Genomic DNA, 22,565 nt, shown 5'->3' with positions numbered 1-22,565 from the left:
TCACATGATGACAAACCACCAAACTGACTAATCTATGTTTATACAATAGTTAAATTGTAGCTAAAAACCCATACCTGATATAAAACATCATTTTAACTAAACTTATTAATCATTTAAGAGATGGGTAATATTTAACTTAATTGGTTGCACATGATTTTTATTGGCCTGTGTTTCATTTATTGTAAAGTTTGTTAATAGTTACTGAAAGCAATAAATTCTCAAGTAATTTAACTTTGCAAAATAACAAAACTTGGAATTGGATACTTTTGTTTTATCGAGTCGGAAATATGAAAGAAGGCAGGGATCTAAAGGGATAAGATAATGGCCGATAAATTGGTAGTATCCCCAATAATGATACGCTAAATAACCTTTCTGTAGATTAATGGTTGAAACGGTTGGCCACTCAACTTAATAGTCCAACCAATCAAAATCAATCAAGTCCCAAAAGTTGTTAAGTCAACGAATGTCCCCTCCCTACCTGTGGAAAGAAGGTCTGATTTCGTAGCTTAAAAAGCTGCTTAAATAACATTCTAAATTCAACCTATTCACCTATTAAAATTGTATCGATAAATCATCTAAATAAAGAAAACCCACTTAAACAAAAGAGGTGAAAACTAAAGATTTATCAGTATAACCAAGTTAACTAAGTGTTGGGGACCTTTTTCGTCTGCCAGCTTTCTGCTCTTTTGCAGCGACTTGGCTGTGTTTATATTTCAAACACAATTACCTGATATTCAAATTGAAAATCAAAACAGGGTCTCTACCCCCGTGGTAGATTTACATATAGCTCGTGTCCCATCTATTCTTTTACTTTAATGTGAATACAACAGCTTCTCGGACAGCAAGAGAAAAAACTCATTATTGTATCTTAGCTATTTCTGATTTCTTCGTATTCTCGACTTGGTCCCTTTCTTTTATTATACATCCAGATTTGGTTTAATCTTGTAAATAAAATTGCTATCAACAAGTATAAGCATATCCAATTCATAATTAACGCAACCATTATAAATTATGATAACAGTTCAGAATATAAAAGCGGTAAAGTAATCAACTGTTATCAATAAGATAAGACAAACTAGCGTATACAATACGACACTACGTAGTTACTACCTATATAACTTGCTAATTTATTGACTTATTACATTGCTGCTCTACTTACAGAAAAGTGCCTAGTCGACCAAACAAATCCCTGCCCCCTTATTTAAAAATAGAGAGAGAGAGACGGGATCATTTTTTACGGTGCCAATTGTAACCTAAGCTGGGTAAGGTTGTGTTATATTGAGTACAGGGCAGGGGCACCTAATATTATAGCCCCCGAATGGTTAAGGTGTTTGGCATAAAGAACAAAACACTACCTTCCTCCCAACATACTTTAAATTTGTTTTTACTGTGCTCCATAGGCAATTTGAGGGAAAGCACCAAATAATTTATTAACTTTGTATTTGTTTCTAGATGAAATAGACAGTTTATTATGTGAGCGAACAGAGGGTGAGCATGAAGCTAGCAGGAGGTTGAAAACTGAATTCCTTCTGGAGTTTGATGGGCTCCGAGGCCAGGCAGAGGACAGAATACTTGTCATGGGGGCTACTAATAGACCTCAGGTAAACTTCACTGTTATTCTTTTGATCAATTATATGAGCGGCAACGCACCTAGAGGCCTTTAGGTTTAAGTAAAAATTTTTTTTTTTCAAATATGTCAAGATCAGCTGTTGACCAAAAATAATTTTTTATTCTGTTGCTAGATGTTTTTTTTTGTGTGATTTCTCTTGAAATGGTGGTTTGCCCTCCCCTCAAAAAGATGTAAACCTTCCCAGGACCTATGAAAGGGTACTCTGTAAGAGAGAAACATATCGGTGCATTGGTTAGCGAGATCCCTCAGTACACACTAAGACAGCTAGATACACATACCGACAGAGATGATTTTACTTTGTGTTAAGGGAACAATTCTTCGAGTTTGAGTAGAGTTGTCGTAGCTGACATGTCAGCTGACATCCCCCTAGCAGAATGAAGGGTGGTGGATACACCCTCCTACAACTATGATGCAGCCAAGGGGGTGTCAAGTAAAAGAGTCACACCCCCTTGAAATAAAAAAGGTGTGCTTTGCGCGCAAATTTTAAAAAAGTAAGGAGGATGTCAAATTTTTTGGGTATGCTCCGCGTTTCCCTTGGCAAAACCCTCTACACGCCACATAAAGTTTCATACTAACAGTATAGTCCCTTTCGTGGCAACGCCCCTCAAGGGGCGATTTGTCGTATTTTTTAAATGGCTTTTGTTATTTTAGGTTAGGTTATATTGGGTTAGGTGATTGCCTAAGGAGCGTTGCCACGAAAGGGACTATACTCTTACATTTTTAATCAATGCTGAAATAAATAAATTTTCAGGACCTCGATGAAGCTGTGCTGCGAAGATTCTCTAAACGTATATACGTGCGTATGCCCAGCCGGGCTGACCGCAACTCTCTACTGCACCAGCTCATGGACAAACAGTACAATGAACTATCTGAACATGAAATTAGCCAGGTATATATAGGATTGAAATTTGTTTCATATTATTTTTTTATTAGCGTAGTTAACCTATCTTGGCTATTTTTTCTTGGATTTTAAAGTAATCCCTTTTTGTTTCAAAAAGTATATTGAAATCTAATCTTGTAGCATTTTGGTTTCTCAACGTTTCTGAAATTTTCTTAATTTACTTAATATTTTGTCATTTAAAAAAAGAAACATAATGACAAATTATAAAATTCTGACGAATGATAGTTTATTTAGAACTAGCGGTTGCGCCCCAAGTGTCTTGAAGCGTTCTATTCAAAGGGATATTTGAGTGCTGAAAATTAGCCTAAACCCCAGACTTTAAAAGAAATTGCCTAAAAACAGTGCAAGGACTTATATGAAGCTTCAGTGTACAGGAGGACCATTTCGGTTCAGCGGTTAACGAGATCCTTCGCAAAAGAAAAAAATCTGCTTTAAATTGTACTTTCCAGATGAATTTTAATTCTAAACTTTTTAATGATAAAATTAGCGAAAGAGATATATCCTTTTAACCAAATTGCAAAAGAAGTTTATTTGTGAATGTGCAACTTTTAAAAGAAAGGTTGCAGTTGGGAATTAGGAGCCGGTTTTTTTTTAAAGGTAGAGCTGATGTTTAGCTAAACTGAATTTAGTCTTACAACCAACTCTTTTAGTGCACGATCTTTGTATGAAAGTCTTATTTCTGTCTATTAATGATGGGCATTTAACATAGCAGCAGTAGGAACTATTTTAAATGGCTTTAGTTATGTAGCGGTGTTGAGGCAAGATTCAAACTCCACGACGACAAGCGGATGTACTACGTGTTAAGCCACGGTCGCGGGTTTACAGTCCATTGGATTATAAACAATCATTAAAGATATTTACTTTACATCTAACTTGTTTGTTCATTGATTTTTATAATTTAAAGAACATTTTGCAATAATTTTGAAAAACATCGGCCATTGTCTTATCTCTTTAGATTCCTGAGAAAATATTTACCACCCCAAGTAGTTAATCTTATGCAGAAAAATGCATGTTGTTAATTTAGACAAGATACTTTTCAAAAGGGGGTGTACCCAGAGAATTTCTTAGGGGTTAAACTCTTACAAAAACCAAACCTAAACATAAGGTTGTATTCCTTAACAGGCCTGAAATAAAATTAAGTCTTGGAAAGACTAGAAAAATAGTTCAGCTACACAAAAAATAGAAGCAATAATAATGAGTATTGGTAATTTATGTTAAAATAGTAGACTTCCCCCCAGCCTATAGGAAAGGGCGGAGATTTAAAAAAGCCTAAAACACCTCCAGAAATGTATAAAATAAAGCTTCTAGGAAAAGAACAACGAATTCCAACTAATTTTCGAGATCTTTAACATCAGACCCTAACTACTTTATAATGTAGAATACACCAGCTCTCTTTCTTTATAGTTTTATTTTCCTTTTTTATTAATAAATGTAAATTGTAAAAAAAAAACAATTTATTCTTTATTGCCCTGTACTCTGTAATAAAATTATAGATGCAATCATAATGGAAAATAGAATTACACCTTCTCTTATAGATTTTAGATATCTTATTCTCACAGAAACTGTGTGTTTTCCTTTTTCTGGTTTTAGCCCATATTCATAAATATTATGAACTAAAAGGAAGCAAAAGTACTACGCAAAATTGAACCGAATTTTATGAATATTTTTATTCTGAAAAACGCTATTTTTTATTGTAAAAATGTTATTAGTTACTGGCAACCTAACTCTCAGCCGAAAATAAGCTGATTTTTTTTTCTAGGCGACGTAGTTAAATTTAATTTAAAGCTGAAGTTTTCATGTTTGGGGTATTGGGTCTACTTGTGGCAGTCTTTGAGTAGGTAGATCGGTGTATTTCTTGCAGGCTTCAATTGGATTGGGCTGGCGACATATATAAATATAATAAAATCCCCCCAACTCTAAAACAAAATATTTGGCTCAGATTGAAGAGCGGAAAGAAATACTATGGCTTGATATTTATTTGGGTCACTCTAATATCCTACTTGGCTGGACGACTAAATAAAGTATATCTAGTTTTTATGGATGCCTACCTTCATTTTATATATTCATACTTTTTAACAATGAATATTGGCTTTCATCCCCCTTAATTGCGTTTTTTTTATCTTCGTGATATGATCCTTCATTATGTATTTATAGTAATTTTGAAAATTTCTTGTTATGACCGTAAGCTGTATTGTTAGTATTTTTTAAATTTTGGCCTTGATCTGTTCAATTATATTGATTTTCTTCATCTTATGGCCGTATGCTTTTTTGTTGTTGGTATTTAGTGAATATGGGCTTTGATCCGTTGAATTATGGTAATTTTTAGCAATAGTTTTAGCAATATCTCTTTTTTATGTTAAACTAAAGTTCACAACGTTCTACGTCACCCAAGAAGATTAAAGGAACTTTTACATTTAATTCATACTTAAATAACCCCCCCCCCCCCCTTAGAAAAATAAATTAAATTATTGACAACATTTGAATAACACTACTATCCAATAATTTGCAATGCAGAAATACAATTTGTCATAATAATGATTCAAAGCTTGAGGTGATACTCTGGGATCTAAAGGGATAAGACTATGGCCGCTAAAATGATGTACAGCCCCAATGATGAAACACGGAAATAACCTTTCAGTAAATTAAAATTAGTGCTTGAAACGTTAAACACTAAATTTAATTGACCAACCAATTAAATTCACTAAAGTCCCCAAAGTTTTTGAGCCAACGAATAAAAAAACTTTATTGTAGGCTTTTGGGAACTAGTGTAATAAACAGCCCATTGTCCCACTCTCTCTGGATGATACATGTATTTGTTAGAATAAGAAAGATAAATTTTGTTTAGATCGCCCAATTGACGAGCGGTTATTCTGGTTCTGACCTGGCCAACCTGGCACGGGACGCAGCCTACGGACCCATCAGAGAGCTGGAGATTGAAGAGGTCAAGTCAATGGATCCTGTTAAGGTATATTTATTTGCAGCAGAGCTGTGCGATTCATGGAGAAAACAGTCATTGTTAAATCTTTCGGATCATAAAAAGAAAAAGAATTATCGGGTTTCGTCGTATTTTCACAGTAGCTTTTAATAGGTTATATTAGGTAGATGTTAAGTTAATGTCATATGATTGCCCTGCAGGGTTAGAGCCAACCGCAGGAGTTAGCTACTTCATGTTCTTTACATGATCCAATCTTTATATCTAAAGAAAACATTTAGAACATTTATAATAAAAAACTTTGTTTTTTTTTCTCTAATCAACCGAATGCAATTGTAACATTTTTCTTTGTAAATAATCTAAAGAATTTATATCATCTCGTTTTCCCTAGGAATCAGCTTATAGTGCCCAAAAAATGACGTCATACGATACAAATGAATAATGTTAGGCCAGTATACATTTTAACTAACCAAATGTAAATGTATACTGAACTATTATTAGTCATTTGTATTGTATGATGTAATTTTTTTATTAGGGACTATAAGCTGCTTCGGGATCTCTACGACATATATTGTAGGCCTACGTCACTTATTTACTTGTCAATGCATTATTTAACTCTATTAAAATTTATAGCTTTTTAGCTAAACATTGCTGCGTTACTTGTGAAAATAGATATCCTTGTTTGGGGTGCTGCAATATCTACCACTTGTAAAAATTTGTCGCTGTGTTTTTGACAAAAAATGGGTTTGTCCTTGTCAATTTGTTTTTGCTTTGTTTTTGGCAATTTTTTATTAACTGTCAAAATTACGCCTTTACTGCTGTCATAAACACAGGTTTATTGTCATTTTGACACCAACAAAATTCAATGAAAATGAAAATATAATTATTATGCTTTTTGATTTCAGGTGAGAAAAGTAAACATGAGTGACTTTTTGGAGAGCATGAAAAAGATCAAAAAATCCGTAAGCGGAGACACCCTACTTGGCTACGAGGCTTGGAATAACAAATTCGGGGATGGGTCACCCTAGGACAGAAAAAATACTAAAGGTTGACTTAACAAGAATTTTTGATAAATTATCAAAAAATAAAAGAAACTATAATTTAATGCCAAATCAGGAGAAAGAGGGTCATTTTTTGCATAGTTTCCATAAAATTGTGTGTAACCATTTAGTCAAAGGCTTTTATTAGATCAGACTGTTCTTAATTATGACCATTTCATATATACACATTTGGTCATAATTAAGAAAGTTGATAATGACTTAATGAGAGCATTTGACGAAGTGGTTACACACAATTTACGGAAAATACGCGAAAAATTACCCCCTTACTAATCTCTAAATATAATGTAAAAGTGAAAAAATATCCATATCAAAACACAACAGACACTTAGATAAAAGAAAAACCTCACCAACCACTGTCAAACCATGATGTATTTACATGTTTTGTTTATTATAATTGGATCAATTCAGAGATTGGAAGATATATTTTTTGGCATAATCAGCAGAGAGTGGGGACAATGGGCTGTTTATTACACTAGTCCTCAAAGTTTTAAAATAACTTTTTTTGTTGGCTTAACAATTTTTGGGACTTTTAATAAATATGATTGGTTAGTTCTTTTTATTGTGATTATCCAAAAGTTTCAACCACTGATCTTAATTTAAAGAAGGGGTAATTTTGTGTATTAAAATTGGGGATGTTCATCAATTTATCGGTCATTGTCTTATCCCTTTAAATAACAAAACTGCAACCATTTGGCAACAAGCAGCCCATACAGTTGTACACGAAAATCTTCCAATTTCTGAATCGATCATAAAATTATTAATTATTTTGTTTAGTATATTTTATGCAATAAGTTTAATATTTGTTAAAATTATGTTAATATTTCTCAGTATAATATTTGGTATAAAAAGTATAAAATTTAGTTAAAGCAATAAAAACTGCATAAGAAATTCCCAAAAGAGACTTTTAATGGATCTGATTAGTTTGAAGTAAAGTTGGTATAATCTCTAGATTTTGATGCAAACACTTTTTTTTTAATCCGTTTAATTTACAGAGAAGAAAACTATCTGAAGAAAAATGTGAAAGGATTATCCCAAAGATAAATGACATTTTCCTTTTTGGTTCTTGAAATGTATCAGAATATTTTTAGACACCAAACTTTCAAATGATTGTTTTTTAATTGTATTATGCTTTAAAACATGAAAGAAAGAGGGCTGTTTTTTGGTATTTTCCGTAAAGTTGTATTTTAGCGTTTAGTCAAATACGCTTATTAAGTCAAACTTTTCTTAATTGTGAAAATTTCATATACATTTGGTTATAAATAAGAACAGTTTGACTTTATAATGACATTTGACTGAATGCCAACACACAACTTTACGGAAAACACACAAAAAATGACCCTCTTTTTTAATTGAACTTCCAAAAATGTAAAATCTATGAAAACTGATGTTTCAACAAATAACCACTAATTTTTTAAGATGAAAGAATATCAGAAAATCAAATTGATTCACAGTTATACGATCATTGATAACCCACTTGTCAGTAAACTTTTTTTTTAATTGTATTGAACTGTAAGTGTATTTTTGCATGCCACTATATAGTATCTATTTCAAAATATATCACTTTATACAATAATACAAAAATGCTGTGTTTTTTAATAGTTATTATATAAAGAAGTAAGTGAAGCTTCTTTTAAATCTAGGGAAGGTTTTTAACTATTTTTGGGAAAGGTACCTCAATCCTTTGAAAATAAATCGCCCCAAGAAAAAAATTACCACCCTCAAAAAAACAATCTTTTTCCTTTTTTAAAATTCAAAGTGAGGGGCGGTTTTCTAATTTTCCTTCCAACCTTACCTAAATTTCCAAAAGTCATTACGGTCGTAGCAGCTTGTTTTTATATAAAAAGGATGACAGCCTTCTAAAAAGCGAAGCACAAAATAAATTTTTAGCAATGGATATAGAATATTTCTGTATTTTAACTTTGAATTTAGAAGATTCTGAACTTTATAATTGCCTTTATCTGAAATACGAATGATTCTGTATATGACGACCTCTAGGTGTCGCTTCGGGTTCTAGACCTCTCCAAGCACCTTGAAGCATAATTGTTCAACGCCTGATAGATAACCAACCATTTGTCTAGAAGTCATAACTGTGCATGGTAATAAGTTGCGCCTGTTTATGGTGAGAGGCATTCTCCATACTCTTTCTATTGATGTCACACGCCTGACATAGAAGCAGACTGTATAATTTTTAACGTCTCTAGTATGACGCACTTGGTTCATTCTCGAATCGCATTCTCTTCTCGAATCTCCCAGACAACAAGCTGACACGTTGCCAATTACGCTAATGCCGTATGTATTGTCTTAGGAATAATCATTTCAAAAACTAATCAAAAGGATTATTAAAATAATCAAAACCAAAAAGAAATAACTTTACATTGCTACTTTTATATGTAAAATATGTTATCCCAGAAAGAGAGAGAGGACATTGGGCTGTTTGTTAAATTAGTCCCCAAAGTTTTATAATAACTTTTTCGTTGGCTTAATAACTTTTGAGACTTTAGTTTTCGATTGGTTTATTTTCTAAGTTGAGTGTTCAAACGTTTCAACTATTTTAATCCTCAGATGGAGTAATTTAGTGTATTATCATTTGTGATATAAATTAATTTATCGGCCATTGTCGTATCCCTTTAGAACCCTGGATTATCCAAACTTGTTATAGAGTAACTACGCAGTTTAATCAAGGTTGAGTGTACTCGGGGAGACATCTTAATGTTCGTCTGGAACAAAAATCTCATAAATTATTAGATTCAAACTTGAAAACTCTACTCACTCTTTAAAAAGCGACGCTTTTCAATACTCTTAAATGTTCAACAAACCGTCTGTCTGTCTGTTGATGCTTTATTGTTTGCAAAAATTCCTCTGAATAATAAGTAACTGTTCTACAATTCCTTAGTAGGTGTTAGGGGCCGAAGCCCCGGCTTACAAGACTGGAATTAATTTTATGATTTTTATTTTAATATCCGTGTAACATTTTCTGTATAATGCCATACATAGTTTCAGTATGGCTGAGAACAGGTTCTAATCCACAGGAAATTTATCGGTTCTGAAGCCAAAGATTTGTTCTTTTTCGGTGTTCTACTTGTTTTCTTCTTATCTGCTTTTCTTGATATTCAAACATAATTTGTATAATATTTTTATGTGCTTTTGCAACTTATGATTGTAATCATACCTGTTTTAATAACTGAGATTGTTGCTCTGAATTATTTAGTATTAAAGCGAACTTTTATTTGATTTGCTACAGGTTAAATATTAATAATACACTACTCTTAAAATCATTTTCTTAGGATAAAAATATTTTAAAAAACAATATGTTTCATAAATAGATTTATATATTTTTTTTTTTAAATTCTAACTTTTCCTCAATTATTATTACTATTATATAAAGTAGTTAGCTTTTTTGTCTGTAGCGAAGGATCTCGCTAAATACTGAACCGATATGGTTCTCCTTTACAGTGAGGAATCTTATATATCGTGATATTGTTTTAAGATGTTTTATTCTTTGTGATTAAGTTTGGTATGGTTTTAGGCTATTTTTCTGCACCTTTCATTTCTCTTTAAGCACAAAGCCCCTAGATGCTAGGGGCGCACCCGCTATTAACCCCTATTATTATTTTTGTGCAAGTCCCCTGTGTTACTATGAATTTCCGACCTTAAGTAAGTCAAGGCCAATTTTCGCTTCCTTCACCCTTTTATCTAACAACCTTTGTTTTTAGGTCCTTTTTTACTTAAAGATTTTAAACGGCTGTATTTTTTTTTATTTTTGAAGCTAGAATAAAATTTTTTTTGCAGAAAATGTTTATTTTTATGTAAATTTTATATTTGAAATATCAAAATATAATTTCAGCTGCCGCAGCTGCCAGCCGCCGCAGTCGGCGGGAAAACGGCGGCGGATCTTTATGAAATTTTAATACATTATGTAGACATGTAAGATAAGCTTAAGTTTAAAATTTGAAGTAAAAAATTGCGTCCACAGGAGCCTTTTAAAGATTTCTGGAGACCTGGAGGATCAAGACCTGCAGGATCATACCTGGAACCTAAAATTGACTTGAACACCTGTATTTAATATGAGGATGTACTACTAGAGGATATTTTAGTATTTTGGTAAGATAAAATGCTTTGTTTAAGTCAAAAAAATATTTTTGCTCTTTACCTGGATGACCCTGCCAGGTTTGCTGGCATCCTGTGCCCGCCAGGATGGAGATATTCAAAAAACTCTCAGTTATGTCTCATACCCACACTTAAAAAGTCAAGCAGTTTGGGCTCTTTATCTTTCACACACAGAAAATGAGATAGAAAAAACCGGATAGGGGGGCGTTCAACGCCCCCCCCCCCCTCCCCGACCGTTAGGTTAAAGTAAAGAGGGACTATTTCTAAAACTGCTATAGCAATATAACTACTATTCGAATTTAAAAAGAACAGCAAACTGTGTTACAGTAATAATATAACTACTATTCGAATTTAAAAAGAACAGCAAACTGTGTTACAGTAATAATATAACAAAACCATGAAGTAAATAGATTAAATAACTGAAACTACAAAAAAAACAGATCAAACAGATTGATATTGATATTTTTAATAACATTTGAAAAAGTGTTATTGTTGTATTTACTGACATTATTATAGAATTGCTTCCATCATATATACAAAGTGTTTTTAAAATCTACAAAGTGGAAACTGTAATTGTCACTTATCACATCGTAGACAGTTTTCCGCGGATATTAAAATGAAAAATTTAAACCAGTTTTGTTAGACCCAAAGGGCCGAAGGCTCGCTCTAACAAAAGGAAAGGGTAATACAACATTCTAATATAAGAATTTCTATTAGTGCCATGTAATTTATTACTCCTACTAATACCTATCTAATAGACATAATATAACTAGAGTATTATTACATTCATAATTTCAGCTAGGAGAACATTTTTTTTCAGAAAAAGTTTATATTTATGTAGATTTTATATAAAAAAATTTAGAACATAAATTTCGGCGGCGGCAACTGAAATAAGCAGCAAGTCGGTGGGAAAAAAGCAGACTTTTATGAAATATGTTATGCAGACATGTAAGAAAAGCTTAGATTTAAAATTTGAAGTCTTTAAATCAAAATTTGCGATCACAAAAAACTGATGATTTCTGGTGGATTTCAAATAAGGCTGAAATACTATTTTAGTAATTTAAATACTTTGTTTAAGGCAAAAAGATATTTCCAAGTGAAGCATTTGACAAAACATGTATAAGCCAGCTATGAAAAGATATAATTACTTATTTTGGTAGCTCGTATTATTAGAACGAAGCATATATACAAAAATAAACAAGGATATTTTTCTGTAGATTTTCCTAGTTAAGTTTGACGGATTTTAGGGCCAGTTTGACCACCTAATTCTACTATGTTTATTTTAATTATATATCAAACATTGAATATGTATACAAAATACTGCATGAAATAAAATCTTCGCGAAATTTAAACAGGGTATACAACTATTTATTTAATTATTTCGCTTTTGTTGGTACGGCCTTCATAGAAGAAAAAGCAAATTATCTCCAATCCATTTTTGCTGCATATTAGTTAATGAATCTGTTTAGAGCTGTATTAGACATTATACAAATGGCTAAACTAATAATTTTAAAATTTTGAATTCTTAAAATCCTATCGTTTTCGTTCAATCAATCAATGTCTAAGAAATGTCAAAAAAACGCGGCATTCATCTTTAAAAAAACCATCTCAGTACAGAATATACATTTATATCATGAATGAACCAGGGATCTAAAGGGATAGGACTTTAGATGATAAATTAGTGTACACCAAAAATGATGATACAGAAAATTACCCCATCTGCAGATTACAATTAGTGATTGAAACGTTTGGATTTTAAACTAAACTATCACAATACAATAAATGTCCCAAAAGTCGTTAGACCATTGGGAAAAAAATGTTATTATAAAACTTTTGAAACTAATGTAATAAACAGTCCAATGTCCCCTACCTCCCTGCGAATGAACAGTGAAAATAATACTGTTGCATTAAAGGATAAACATTTCAGGATTTAAGATAAATCTTACTTTGCCTGGCAGTGTGTCAGAATAAATATCACACAAAAGTAATGAAAAACAAACATAAACATATATTTAAACAAGGGTGATAACATCCTTAAAAGCGAATCTCTGAAATGCAAAGACAAACGAACTTTAACACTTGTAGGGTGTGAGAATTGAATAAAATGAATATTAATGCATAAAATTGTAAGTAAATATGTTGCAAAACTGATTAAATACATGATGCTGTTTAGGGACATACTAACGTTTTAGGACTTGATTGTAGAAATGCTTCGCTTATCACATAATACCTTGTTGTAATAGGAATCAGTGCTCAACGAATCAGATGAATCAGATGATAATTTTAACATACAAAAATATGTTGTCAAAAAATATCAGAGTTGGATCTTTAAATCATTTTAGTGGTGAACCAGATCGGCATGCGCCAAATTTCAGCCAATCACAGCGCGGCATTTTAAAAATCCCGCGCTGTGATTTGCTGAAATTCGGCGCACCCCGATCTAAATCACCATTAAAATGATTTAAAGATAAAGCTCAGCTGTTTTAAATGAAGAATCAACGAAAAGGGCTTACTGTACAGACAGACGGACTGACTCTAATTATAGAAAAGCTTCGCTTTAACATTTTTTTTCTCTTGTATCTAAAAGGATAAAACAATGGCCGATAAATTGATATACATTCTAAATGATGATACCTTAAATACACCTTCTGTAGATGAGAATTCCAGGTTGAAACGTTTAGACACCTATCTTTAGGAACCAACGAATGAGTCAACGAATAAGAAATTTTAAAATATTGTATTGTCTTAGGAAACAGTTCTTAAAATCAGATCAATCAGATAATTATAATCACATAGAAAGATTTTGTTTTAAAATGAACGTACCAACATGCTGTAATCAATTATAGAGTTGCTACGCTTTCTAATCATACCTAACAAATACAGGAATCACTGTACAAAGTTTAGTATTGATAGGACACTTGCAATATGCCTAAATTAACGAAATAAGCTATAGGTTCAGGACGGGCTGAACCTAATTATAGAAAATCTTCGCTAAAAAACCTTATAGAAAAGCAAAGCAAGGTTGTAAAGTTTATTGATAGGTTTGGATTACATATATTCTTAGAAACAGCTTATAGAGCCTTATACAAATTAAGTCATACAATACAAATGTATTTATATATTTTACCATTGGTCAATTTCAATGTACACTGGCCTACTATTGGTCAATTTCAATGTACACTGACCTACCATTGGTCATTTGTATTATATGACGTTATTTTTTATTTAGCACCATAAGCTGCTTCATATTTTTACAATGAATGAATTACAATGTATTTGTGTGTGTGTGTTTAAATTAATTTGATTGCAATGTGAATAAAAAAAAACTACAATAATATAAGAATGCATAGTTTTTATTTTTAACAATTTAACAAAAATCAAATAACAAAAGAGGGTAATTTTTTTCCGCGTAATTTTATAAAGTTGTAGTAAAATGCTCCGATTAAGTCAAACTGGTATTAACTATGCACCATATATATATATATATAGATTTGGTTACAATTAAGAACACTTTGACTTAATAAGAGCATTCGACTACAACCCAAAATCCAACTTTACGGAATTATGCATGCGAAAAAAACGACACTCTTAATCTTAATGGCATATATTAAATCATAGAGAACTGAGAGATTATATAAAATTTAACTACAAAATCATTTGGCTCAAACTATTGTTATAATCAAACAAAGATATTTTTAGTTAGTTAAAAGGAAAATATGTTATATCATCAGGGTGCTTTGATAATTTTACTTTATTCTTTAGTTTAAATGCTTTAGTTTATCAGACTTTTAATTACAGAAAGGGATGTTATAGCACTTTAAATAGGTGGCAGCTTATGCTTAGCATTCTGATATAATCATTTTAAATAAATAACAATTCGTGGAATTACATAAAAAAAGAGTGGCGTTTTCTCTCAAAATGCTATGTTAAGCAAACAACCCACCCAAGTAATCTACATATATACTGCGGTAGGTAAACCTATACCCGTGTTTTGATAGATATACCTACATTAAAATATTTTTTTAGTTCATCGAAAGAAAACGGTTTCGTCGTATTTTCACAGTAACTTTTGATTAGGTTAGTTTAGGTTATGTAAATATCAAAGATTGCCCCGCAGGGGCTAGAAATAGGAACTACTTCTTTGAAAATACGACGAAACCCGCCACATTGTTTTCTTTCCACAATCCTTATTTTTATGGTATTTCAGTTAACTTATGTGCTTATTAAACGATTGATAAAGTTAATATTTTATTTTTTCCTTTCCATTGGAATTTTGGCGCCAAATCAATAAAATTTCCCTCCAAAACCAAAAAAATGACGCGAAACCTCAACCAGTTGTTGACAATTGCGCGCCATAAAAGTGTCGCTAATCGGTCAACCTATAGCCGGACACCGGTCGTGTTGACCGAGTCATTGGCTCGTGGATCTCGAGGTCGAGTCCATCTTCGCTGTCCGAGTCAAGGCCCACGTCATGGGCCAGCATGAGCTCAGCCCTGTCTATGTCGAGTATCTCCTCCTCACCAACTAGGCCGTCCTCATCCTCATCCTGAAATAGAGACGAATATGAGTAAGCAGCTTATAGTGCCTAATAAAAATGACGTCATAATATACAAATGACCAATGATAGGAAAGTATACATTTTGCTATTGGTCAATATAAATGTATACTTGCCATTGGTCATTTGGAACCTAGTAATAGTGTCTAACTTTTTATCTTTGTGACGTAACAAAAATCGAAGGATGAGAGGGGAGGTGGGAAAGGAAACCCTTAAAAAAGAGAAGGATTTTTGTTACGTCACAAAGATAAAAAGTTAGACACTATTACTATGTTCTGAAAAAGAATAATAAACTATAAACATATATGATACAAAAAATCTAAAGATATGTTGTGTAAAATTTTTTGCTTAAAAGACAATGACCGATTTATTGATGTAAAATCCCAATGATGATACACAAAATTGCAACTTTTTTATATTAAAATTAGTGGTTGAAATGTTTGAACAATCAACTGAATAAGCCATCCAATCAAAATTTAGTAAAGTCCCAAAAGTTGTTGCACTAACGAATAAGAAAACGATATCATAAAAACTTTTGGGACTAGTGTAATAAACCATGTTCTTTCTATATTAGCTGACTTTAAGCAAATAATTTTAAATGTGTATAAATAGTCGTACTTAGAAAATTGTATTTGTAATGTGGGAATAAATAATCTAATTTTAAAATTAGATTTAAAAATTGCATCGGATTTGTGGAAATATATTTGATAAATGTTTCCTATATGTAACTGGTCTCTGTTATAGTGTTTTTATATTGCAGCAGATTTGTCGAAGATTAAAACCAGTTTTGTTAGCCAGAAATGCCGAAGGCACGGGCTATCACAACCGGTTTTAATATCATGATTGTACATTTTTATATTCTTAGAAAAATAAATGTAATACGCTACAAACCATGATTTTTCAGTGTGGCTGGTCCCCGGTTCTAATTCTTGCGGATATTATTCGGTTTCGAAGCCATAATGGAAGAAGTATTTACACTTTTTGTTAGATTTTGTGGACATATGCAACTGCATGAGAGTGAAGACCACCAGAGTATTTTGTATGCAAAGCTTATATATCGATCAATTTGGAATTGGATGCTTGCTTAGACAGGGATCTAAAGGGATAAGACAATGGCAGATAAATTGTTGTAAATCCCCAATGATGATACATAAAATTACTTCATCTAGTGGTTGAAACGTTTGGACAATCAATTAAATAAACCAACTAAACAAAATTCATTTAAAAGTCACCAAAATTTTTAGCCCAGTAATAAGAAAACGTTTTTTTTAAGACTCTGGGAATAGTGTAATAAACATTCCAATGTCCCCTCTCTCCCTTTTGGTTAACCATCTGCATGTAAACACATTCTTATAAAATATATTTATTAGATAAGATATTTACTATTTAGATTACATCATTACCTCATACGAGCGGGGATGCTGTCCATGAAACTCAAAGGCCAGACCAACAACCCAGGATAAATAAGAGAAGCCAAATGTATTCTTTTCTATCCAAACACCTGGGGTATTAGGTTAAGTAACACCCATCAGACAACCAATCTTTTGATTGCATGGTCTTTGTCTGCATAGTAATGAGTTGTGCCTGTTTTGAGCCAAGGCATTTCCCCAACTATAACTATTAATATCGCACACCTGACATAGCAGCAGTATGAACCATTTTTTAAATCTCTAGTTATGATGTGGTGTTAATGTGGTATCCGCCTAGGTTAAATGGCAGACACCCGAGTTCAAATGACTACGGCAGTGCGAACAGACGTGGACACATATATTATAGAGAAGCTACGCTTCTCTAGCAATCACTAAGTAACAAACAGAGTCTATTCAGATGTTCCTTTATTCAGGGTCTAAGGTTTACTAAAGTTGTACAACATAATATAAATACATATGGATTAGGAATAGAGATAGTTAAAGGTAAATCATACAAGTAAAACATAGATAGTTGCAATGGTTAGGTAGATGGCTATCCCTGTCCGGGGGAGGCAGGATAGCCCATGGAACAGCACAATAGGTAGATAAGCATAGAGGGGTTGAGTGGTAGGTCTGGGTACTAAAAGGGAAGGTTTGATGATTACTGTGACAACAACAGTCTGTGTGGGTGGTGATTCTATCGGGTGAAGGAAGGCTTAGAGCCTTTATCCTCAGGGCTGAGGTGGTGCTGATAACTTGGTGGTTGAAGGGGAAGGTTCCGGTGCTTAAGAAGGGAGAGGGAGGGGTAACACCCCTCCCTCCACTTGCAGGACAACTGAGAGATGAAATCAATACCGTTATCTTACATATTTGCAGGTGGCTATACAATTGTAGAATAACAGGATTTAGCTGGGTGCGTAGCATCACTATAATGTCTTGGTTTCTGCATGGCCCAGAGTTGCCGAATACCACATTAAGCCGAGATTCGAATCTGTCTATATCGGTCAATTACTATTTAGATACTTTGATAAAGTATAATCCCTTAAAATCAGAGAACAATCCTTATAGTAAAGTAACATGATATCTGTCTGTTTGTTTGTCTGTACCGAAGGATCTCGCTAACACCTGAACCGATCGGATTCTCCTTAACATGGTAGCTTCTTATAGGTCCCATGAATTTTTATAAATATTTTTTCTTCTTTTTTTTCTCCAAATTCTAATTTTTAAAAATGGGTTTTGGGATTCAACTCCCCTATCAAGTGCCCCTAGAAGCCTCTAGGGTCGTAGCCGCTTGTTATAAATAAAATAATTACAAATATGGGGCAATTTAATTATCATTTGAAGTATCAAACAAAGTTTAAGCCGCTGATTTTCGAACAGCTATAATAGAGCACCTTGGGTGGTTTGGTGGCAATTTTATTTCTAAATTAAAATCACACAAATCCAAATATACACAAATAAAAAACCACACTTTACTTTTTAAAGATTTGTCCAATTTTGTAGAATTTGTTTGAAAGTTTATATTCAACTATATTCTGTTACCATTAAACTTTTAACTGTAGGTAAAACTTTTATGTAGCGAAGCTTCTCTATAACTCAAATTGGGTGTATGTCCGCCAGTGAATGACGTTATAGGGAAAATGTGATTTTCTCGGCTCCTACAGGCAAATTACAAAAGAGCCTTTAGAATGATATTTTTTTAGTCCTTCAGTATGTTGGTCATGCCATAAAATACATATGAAGGTTTGCGTGATTTTTTCTTATTTATCACATCCCTCACTCTCTTACTCGTTTCCCTCTCTTTTTTATGATCACTGGATGTCAGCTATATAACTAATTTTTATTTTTTTGCTTTGCTTTACCTTTGAATGTTGTCATCCTTGTATACATATACAATATTTTAGTAATAGATAAACTTTGATTTAAAAGTTTTAATATACACTGCTATTGTGTGGTAAGTTCAGATAAAAGACCAAATTTTTTCAAAGTTTAAATATTTATTGTTTTAAATCAGTTTTTGAGTTTAAGTGAAATAACAACAATAAAAATTAGATGGCATTTTCAGATCCAGTTATGTTAACTTGAAAAATCTTTTTATTATATAAAGTAGTAATATTTTTGTCTGTATCGTAAGATATCTTTAACTGTTTAAATGATATGGTTCTCCTTTACAGGGAAGCTTTTTTATAGGTCCTGGGAAGAATTATAACTATTTTGGAGAAGGGCATTACCCCCTTCCATGAAAAATCGAATCTAGGAGAATGACGCCCCCCCCCCCCCTCTAAAAAAGGCCTAGAGGCCTAGAGGCCTCTAGTCACATTAAAAGTAATACGAATGTGACTGCACTACTTAAGACACTAGAGATAATCATTCCAAACAAGCAAACATTGAATTTTATCCTCTTTAAGTAATGGATTCAGGATTGTGCTATTTACTGCTTTATGAATAGAATACAAAATCATGAACATAAACTGTTTGGTCATTTACAGCGTGTATTACAAAAATAATGCATTAAAGGTTAATATAAGTACCTAATAATGGTTGGAAGGGGGGGCAGGGGGGGGGGGGAGAGTTTGATTGCAATAGTTCAAAACCAACTTTAAACATTTGGGAGGTGTCCACACAGATTCACCAAAATATAAAAAAAACATCTTTTAAAAAACAATTACATAGGAATTATATAATGTCAATAATGAATTTACCCTATTTTTTCATATGCTTAAAAGATTAAAGAAACCTCTGACCCGATCTTTCTGGGAATCAGGTTTAAGACATGTATATATGTATCAAGATACAGACACCTTAATTTTGATTCTCTGTTGTTAGAGTTGTTGAGCAGATTAATCAAAGTCACATATCCTAGTTTATAAAGTAGTAAGCTTTTTTTGTTTGTAGCGAGGGATCTCGCTAATCACTGAACTGATATGGTTCTTCTTTACAGTGAAGCTTTTGAACACAGTAAAAGTGTCTGACTATGACGTCAGAAAAAATTAACAATTAACCAATGAGAAGCCAGTATTTACAATGGTAAAATATATAGCGGCCTCTCATTGGTTAATTGTTAATTTTTTCTGACGTCATATTCAGACACTTTTACTGTGTTAAAGCTTTTTAGAGGTCCTGAGAAGGTTTTAGGCTATTTTTATGATAAGTAATGGTATGGTTTTAGCCTTTTAAATACAGAGCCCCTAGACGCTTGGGGCGCCTCCGCTAGTATTGTATGTTTGTTTATACATATTTGGTATAACATAAAATCTTAACTTATATACTTAAACCTTGAATTTGTTGTACAATTTATAAGATGGATATTTTGGCAGTTAAGCTGAATTGTATGAATAATTTAGCATTGCATATTATAATGCATAGAAGGTATAAAGCTCAACTCCAAACTGCTGGTTCAATAATCCCATAAGGTTCAATTGTAAAGTAGGTTTGCTTTCCTACTACTGATATGTTAGGTGCGCGACTTTGATATCTAGAGTAGGGTTAATCCCTTGACCTAAATCACGTGCATCTCATTACCATGTACAGTAAGGCCTTTCATACAAAGGTCGTGCAATCTAAGAGTTGGTTGACTAATAGGTGTTACCCAACCTAATACCCCGGGTGATAGGACATAAAAAAAGAGATTTTGCTCCCCTTAGTTATCCTGGGTTGTTGGACCTGACGTTTGAGTGTCATGGACAGCATCCTCGCTCGTATAAGGTTCATCTGCAGGTGTCATTTTAATGTAAACCTTATTCTTCCTTATTTTACCTACTATAAATTGACCATAGCAATTATTTTTCTTTAAATTTATAAAAAAAAACATTGCTAAAGATTTAAAACATTCATTGAAAAATCACAGTAAATTAAAAATGTAGCAAAAATAAGTAAGCTTCTTAAGGTCATTACTATTTTTATTATCACCTATGAATTAAACATTGATTTATTTTGTGATTTAATCATTTAAAATGAGATAATATTAAATTTCAATTTTCGTAACGAAACAAATGATAAGATTTTAGTATTTTGTTTGAAATTATTTAAAAATAGAACAATACCATGTTTATTGACAAGCTTAAAATTCTAAAAATTCTAAAATTCTACAGAAAATGACCAAAAAAATGGCCCGATTTTATTTCAACCCTAGAATTCACTTGCTTTTTAAGGCATACATAAGTAAGTTTAGGGCAGGGCTTGGTTGGAAATGGTTAGCAAGTAGTTTAAACCCGTGGTTGCAATACAAACAAAGTTATTTATCCCATCGTATTATAAACAGCTTTCCGCGGATATAAAAATGTACAATTATAAGATTAATACCAGTTTTTTTGGCCCCGAGATGCCAAAGGCACAGACAAACAAAACTGTTTTGAATATTATCATTGTACATTTTTTAAATTTGTAGAAAACTGAATATAATACAATGTTATACAAAAATTTTCAGTTAGGTTGAAAACCGGTTCTAATCCACCGGATATTTATCGGTTTCGAAGCGGTACTGTAAAACAAATTTAACATTTTCAACTTACATATGTACATATAACAAACATAGGTATAAACTTCTGGACTTTAAGTCTTCACTACTATGAGAGTATTCTTAGAGTAACAATAAAAAATATCAAGATTGTTACAAAACACATTAGTGTTAAAAATTCCGATTTCATTACCCACAATCACTACTTGTACATAGGATTTCCCTTTCATCTATAATACAATTTAGAACGATGTCTATCTGTCTGAAGGATCTCGATAACCGTTGGACCAATTTGGCTCTAATCAACTCCAACCCCTAATGTGACCCTAAAGTCATCTATTGACCATTGGCGTAGGGGCGTATTGACCATTGAATAAAAGTCACCACAATAGATGTATTGTACATTTTTTGCATTTATAATATTACCAATAATAAAAACCTATATCTACAAAATTACGCAATAGTCTTAAAACCAACAAATATCTAAATATGATTATTAAAAGAAAACAATCCCTCTAATTTATCTCTATTGTTTAATTAAATGTAAATTATACACTAGCTCATGTTTAAGTAGGGATAGAAAAGGGCAAAGTTTTGGAAAGTGTATTTAATATTGTAACTTAATTAATTATAGTATACTATTACACAGTATGCTCTGTCTACATTAAACTTAACAAAATTAGGGAAATAATAAAACATTTTTTTTTGTAATTCAATAGACGGTTTTTAACGAATATTTAAATGAAAAATGTCAAGATTAAAACCAGATTTGTTAGACTCGAGTGGCCGATGTCCCTGGCTAACAATTTGTTATCAACTTTATGATTTTTATTTTAATATTTGAGGAGTATTGTGTATAATACGATGTTTGATCTTTGGATTATTTAATAGTTTTGATAAATACCTATGTACTTTCTAAATTACTGATTATACCTGTCAGGAAAACAAACTATTAAAATGGATATTAAATATAAGGGGATATTATGACAAGGAAAAAGTTGTGTTTAATTTAGGTTGCCAAGATGGGCATCATTTATTGATAAATTAATTCAACCAGTAGAAGAGGAATGGATGGGGCAAAGAGGGGGGTATTGTTAATTTAGCCAGCTAGAAGCTTTACTTATTAGAGTAGATGATAATCTGATATAAGATCCGAGTAATAATAAATCCATTACTATTGAACGTCTAACTTAGTATCCATCTAACTATCTAAAAACTTACCGGACAAAGGCTGGCAAACTCAGCAAACTGTTGTGACTGAACCATCTCAATCCATTGAGCATTGTGGAACCGAAACTTTTCAGCCATCAAGCGTCCACTCCAGTCGGGGCTTACTTCACCTACAGATAAAGTTTTAATTGCTTGCAAAAAATCTACCAAAATATTCCAATTTTTATGTCATTTTTATGTGTGAAAAATTAAGATACAAAAAGTGTGTGTGAAATGAATTTTAGGAAGTTTTGTAGAATTACTAATTCTTTATTGATAAGAAAAAGTAAAATTGGTATGGGAGA

General features: G+C 32.3%; 2 protein-coding genes across 2 annotated transcripts in view; one reads left to right on the top strand and one right to left on the bottom strand.

The window, feature by feature from the left end:
• The window catches only part of LOC145312406 (spastin-like), a 50,030-nt gene extending 41,925 nt beyond the window's left edge, over positions 1-8,105 (top strand). Inside the window, exons 12-15 of the mRNA XM_080151641.1 lie at positions 1,453-1,601; positions 2,382-2,519; positions 5,377-5,496; positions 6,369-8,105. Coding sequence (XP_080007767.1) covers positions 1,453-1,601; positions 2,382-2,519; positions 5,377-5,496; positions 6,369-6,491 — 530 coding nt within the window. The 3' untranslated portion in view covers positions 6,492-8,105. The remainder of the gene's footprint in view (positions 1-1,452; positions 1,602-2,381; positions 2,520-5,376; positions 5,497-6,368) is intronic.
• A 5,545-nt stretch (positions 8,106-13,650) lies between these two features.
• Positions 13,651-22,565, bottom strand: part of Kap3 (kinesin associated protein 3) — a 45,055-nt gene continuing 36,140 nt past the window's right edge. The window contains exons 21-22 of the mRNA XM_080147510.1: positions 22,273-22,391; positions 13,651-15,177 (exon numbers count right to left, since the gene is read on the bottom strand). Coding sequence (XP_080003636.1) covers positions 14,998-15,177; positions 22,273-22,391 — 299 coding nt within the window. The 3' untranslated portion in view covers positions 13,651-14,997. The remainder of the gene's footprint in view (positions 15,178-22,272; positions 22,392-22,565) is intronic.

This window comes from Acartia tonsa, chromosome 2, assembly GCF_053477335.1.
Source record: "Acartia tonsa isolate MP-2025a chromosome 2, ASM5347733v1, whole genome shotgun sequence".
Taxonomy (NCBI): Eukaryota; Metazoa; Arthropoda; class Copepoda; order Calanoida; family Acartiidae; genus Acartia; species Acartia tonsa.
The sequence above is the reverse complement of the archived record's forward strand: the minus strand, read 5'-3'. Positions and strand labels throughout refer to the sequence as shown.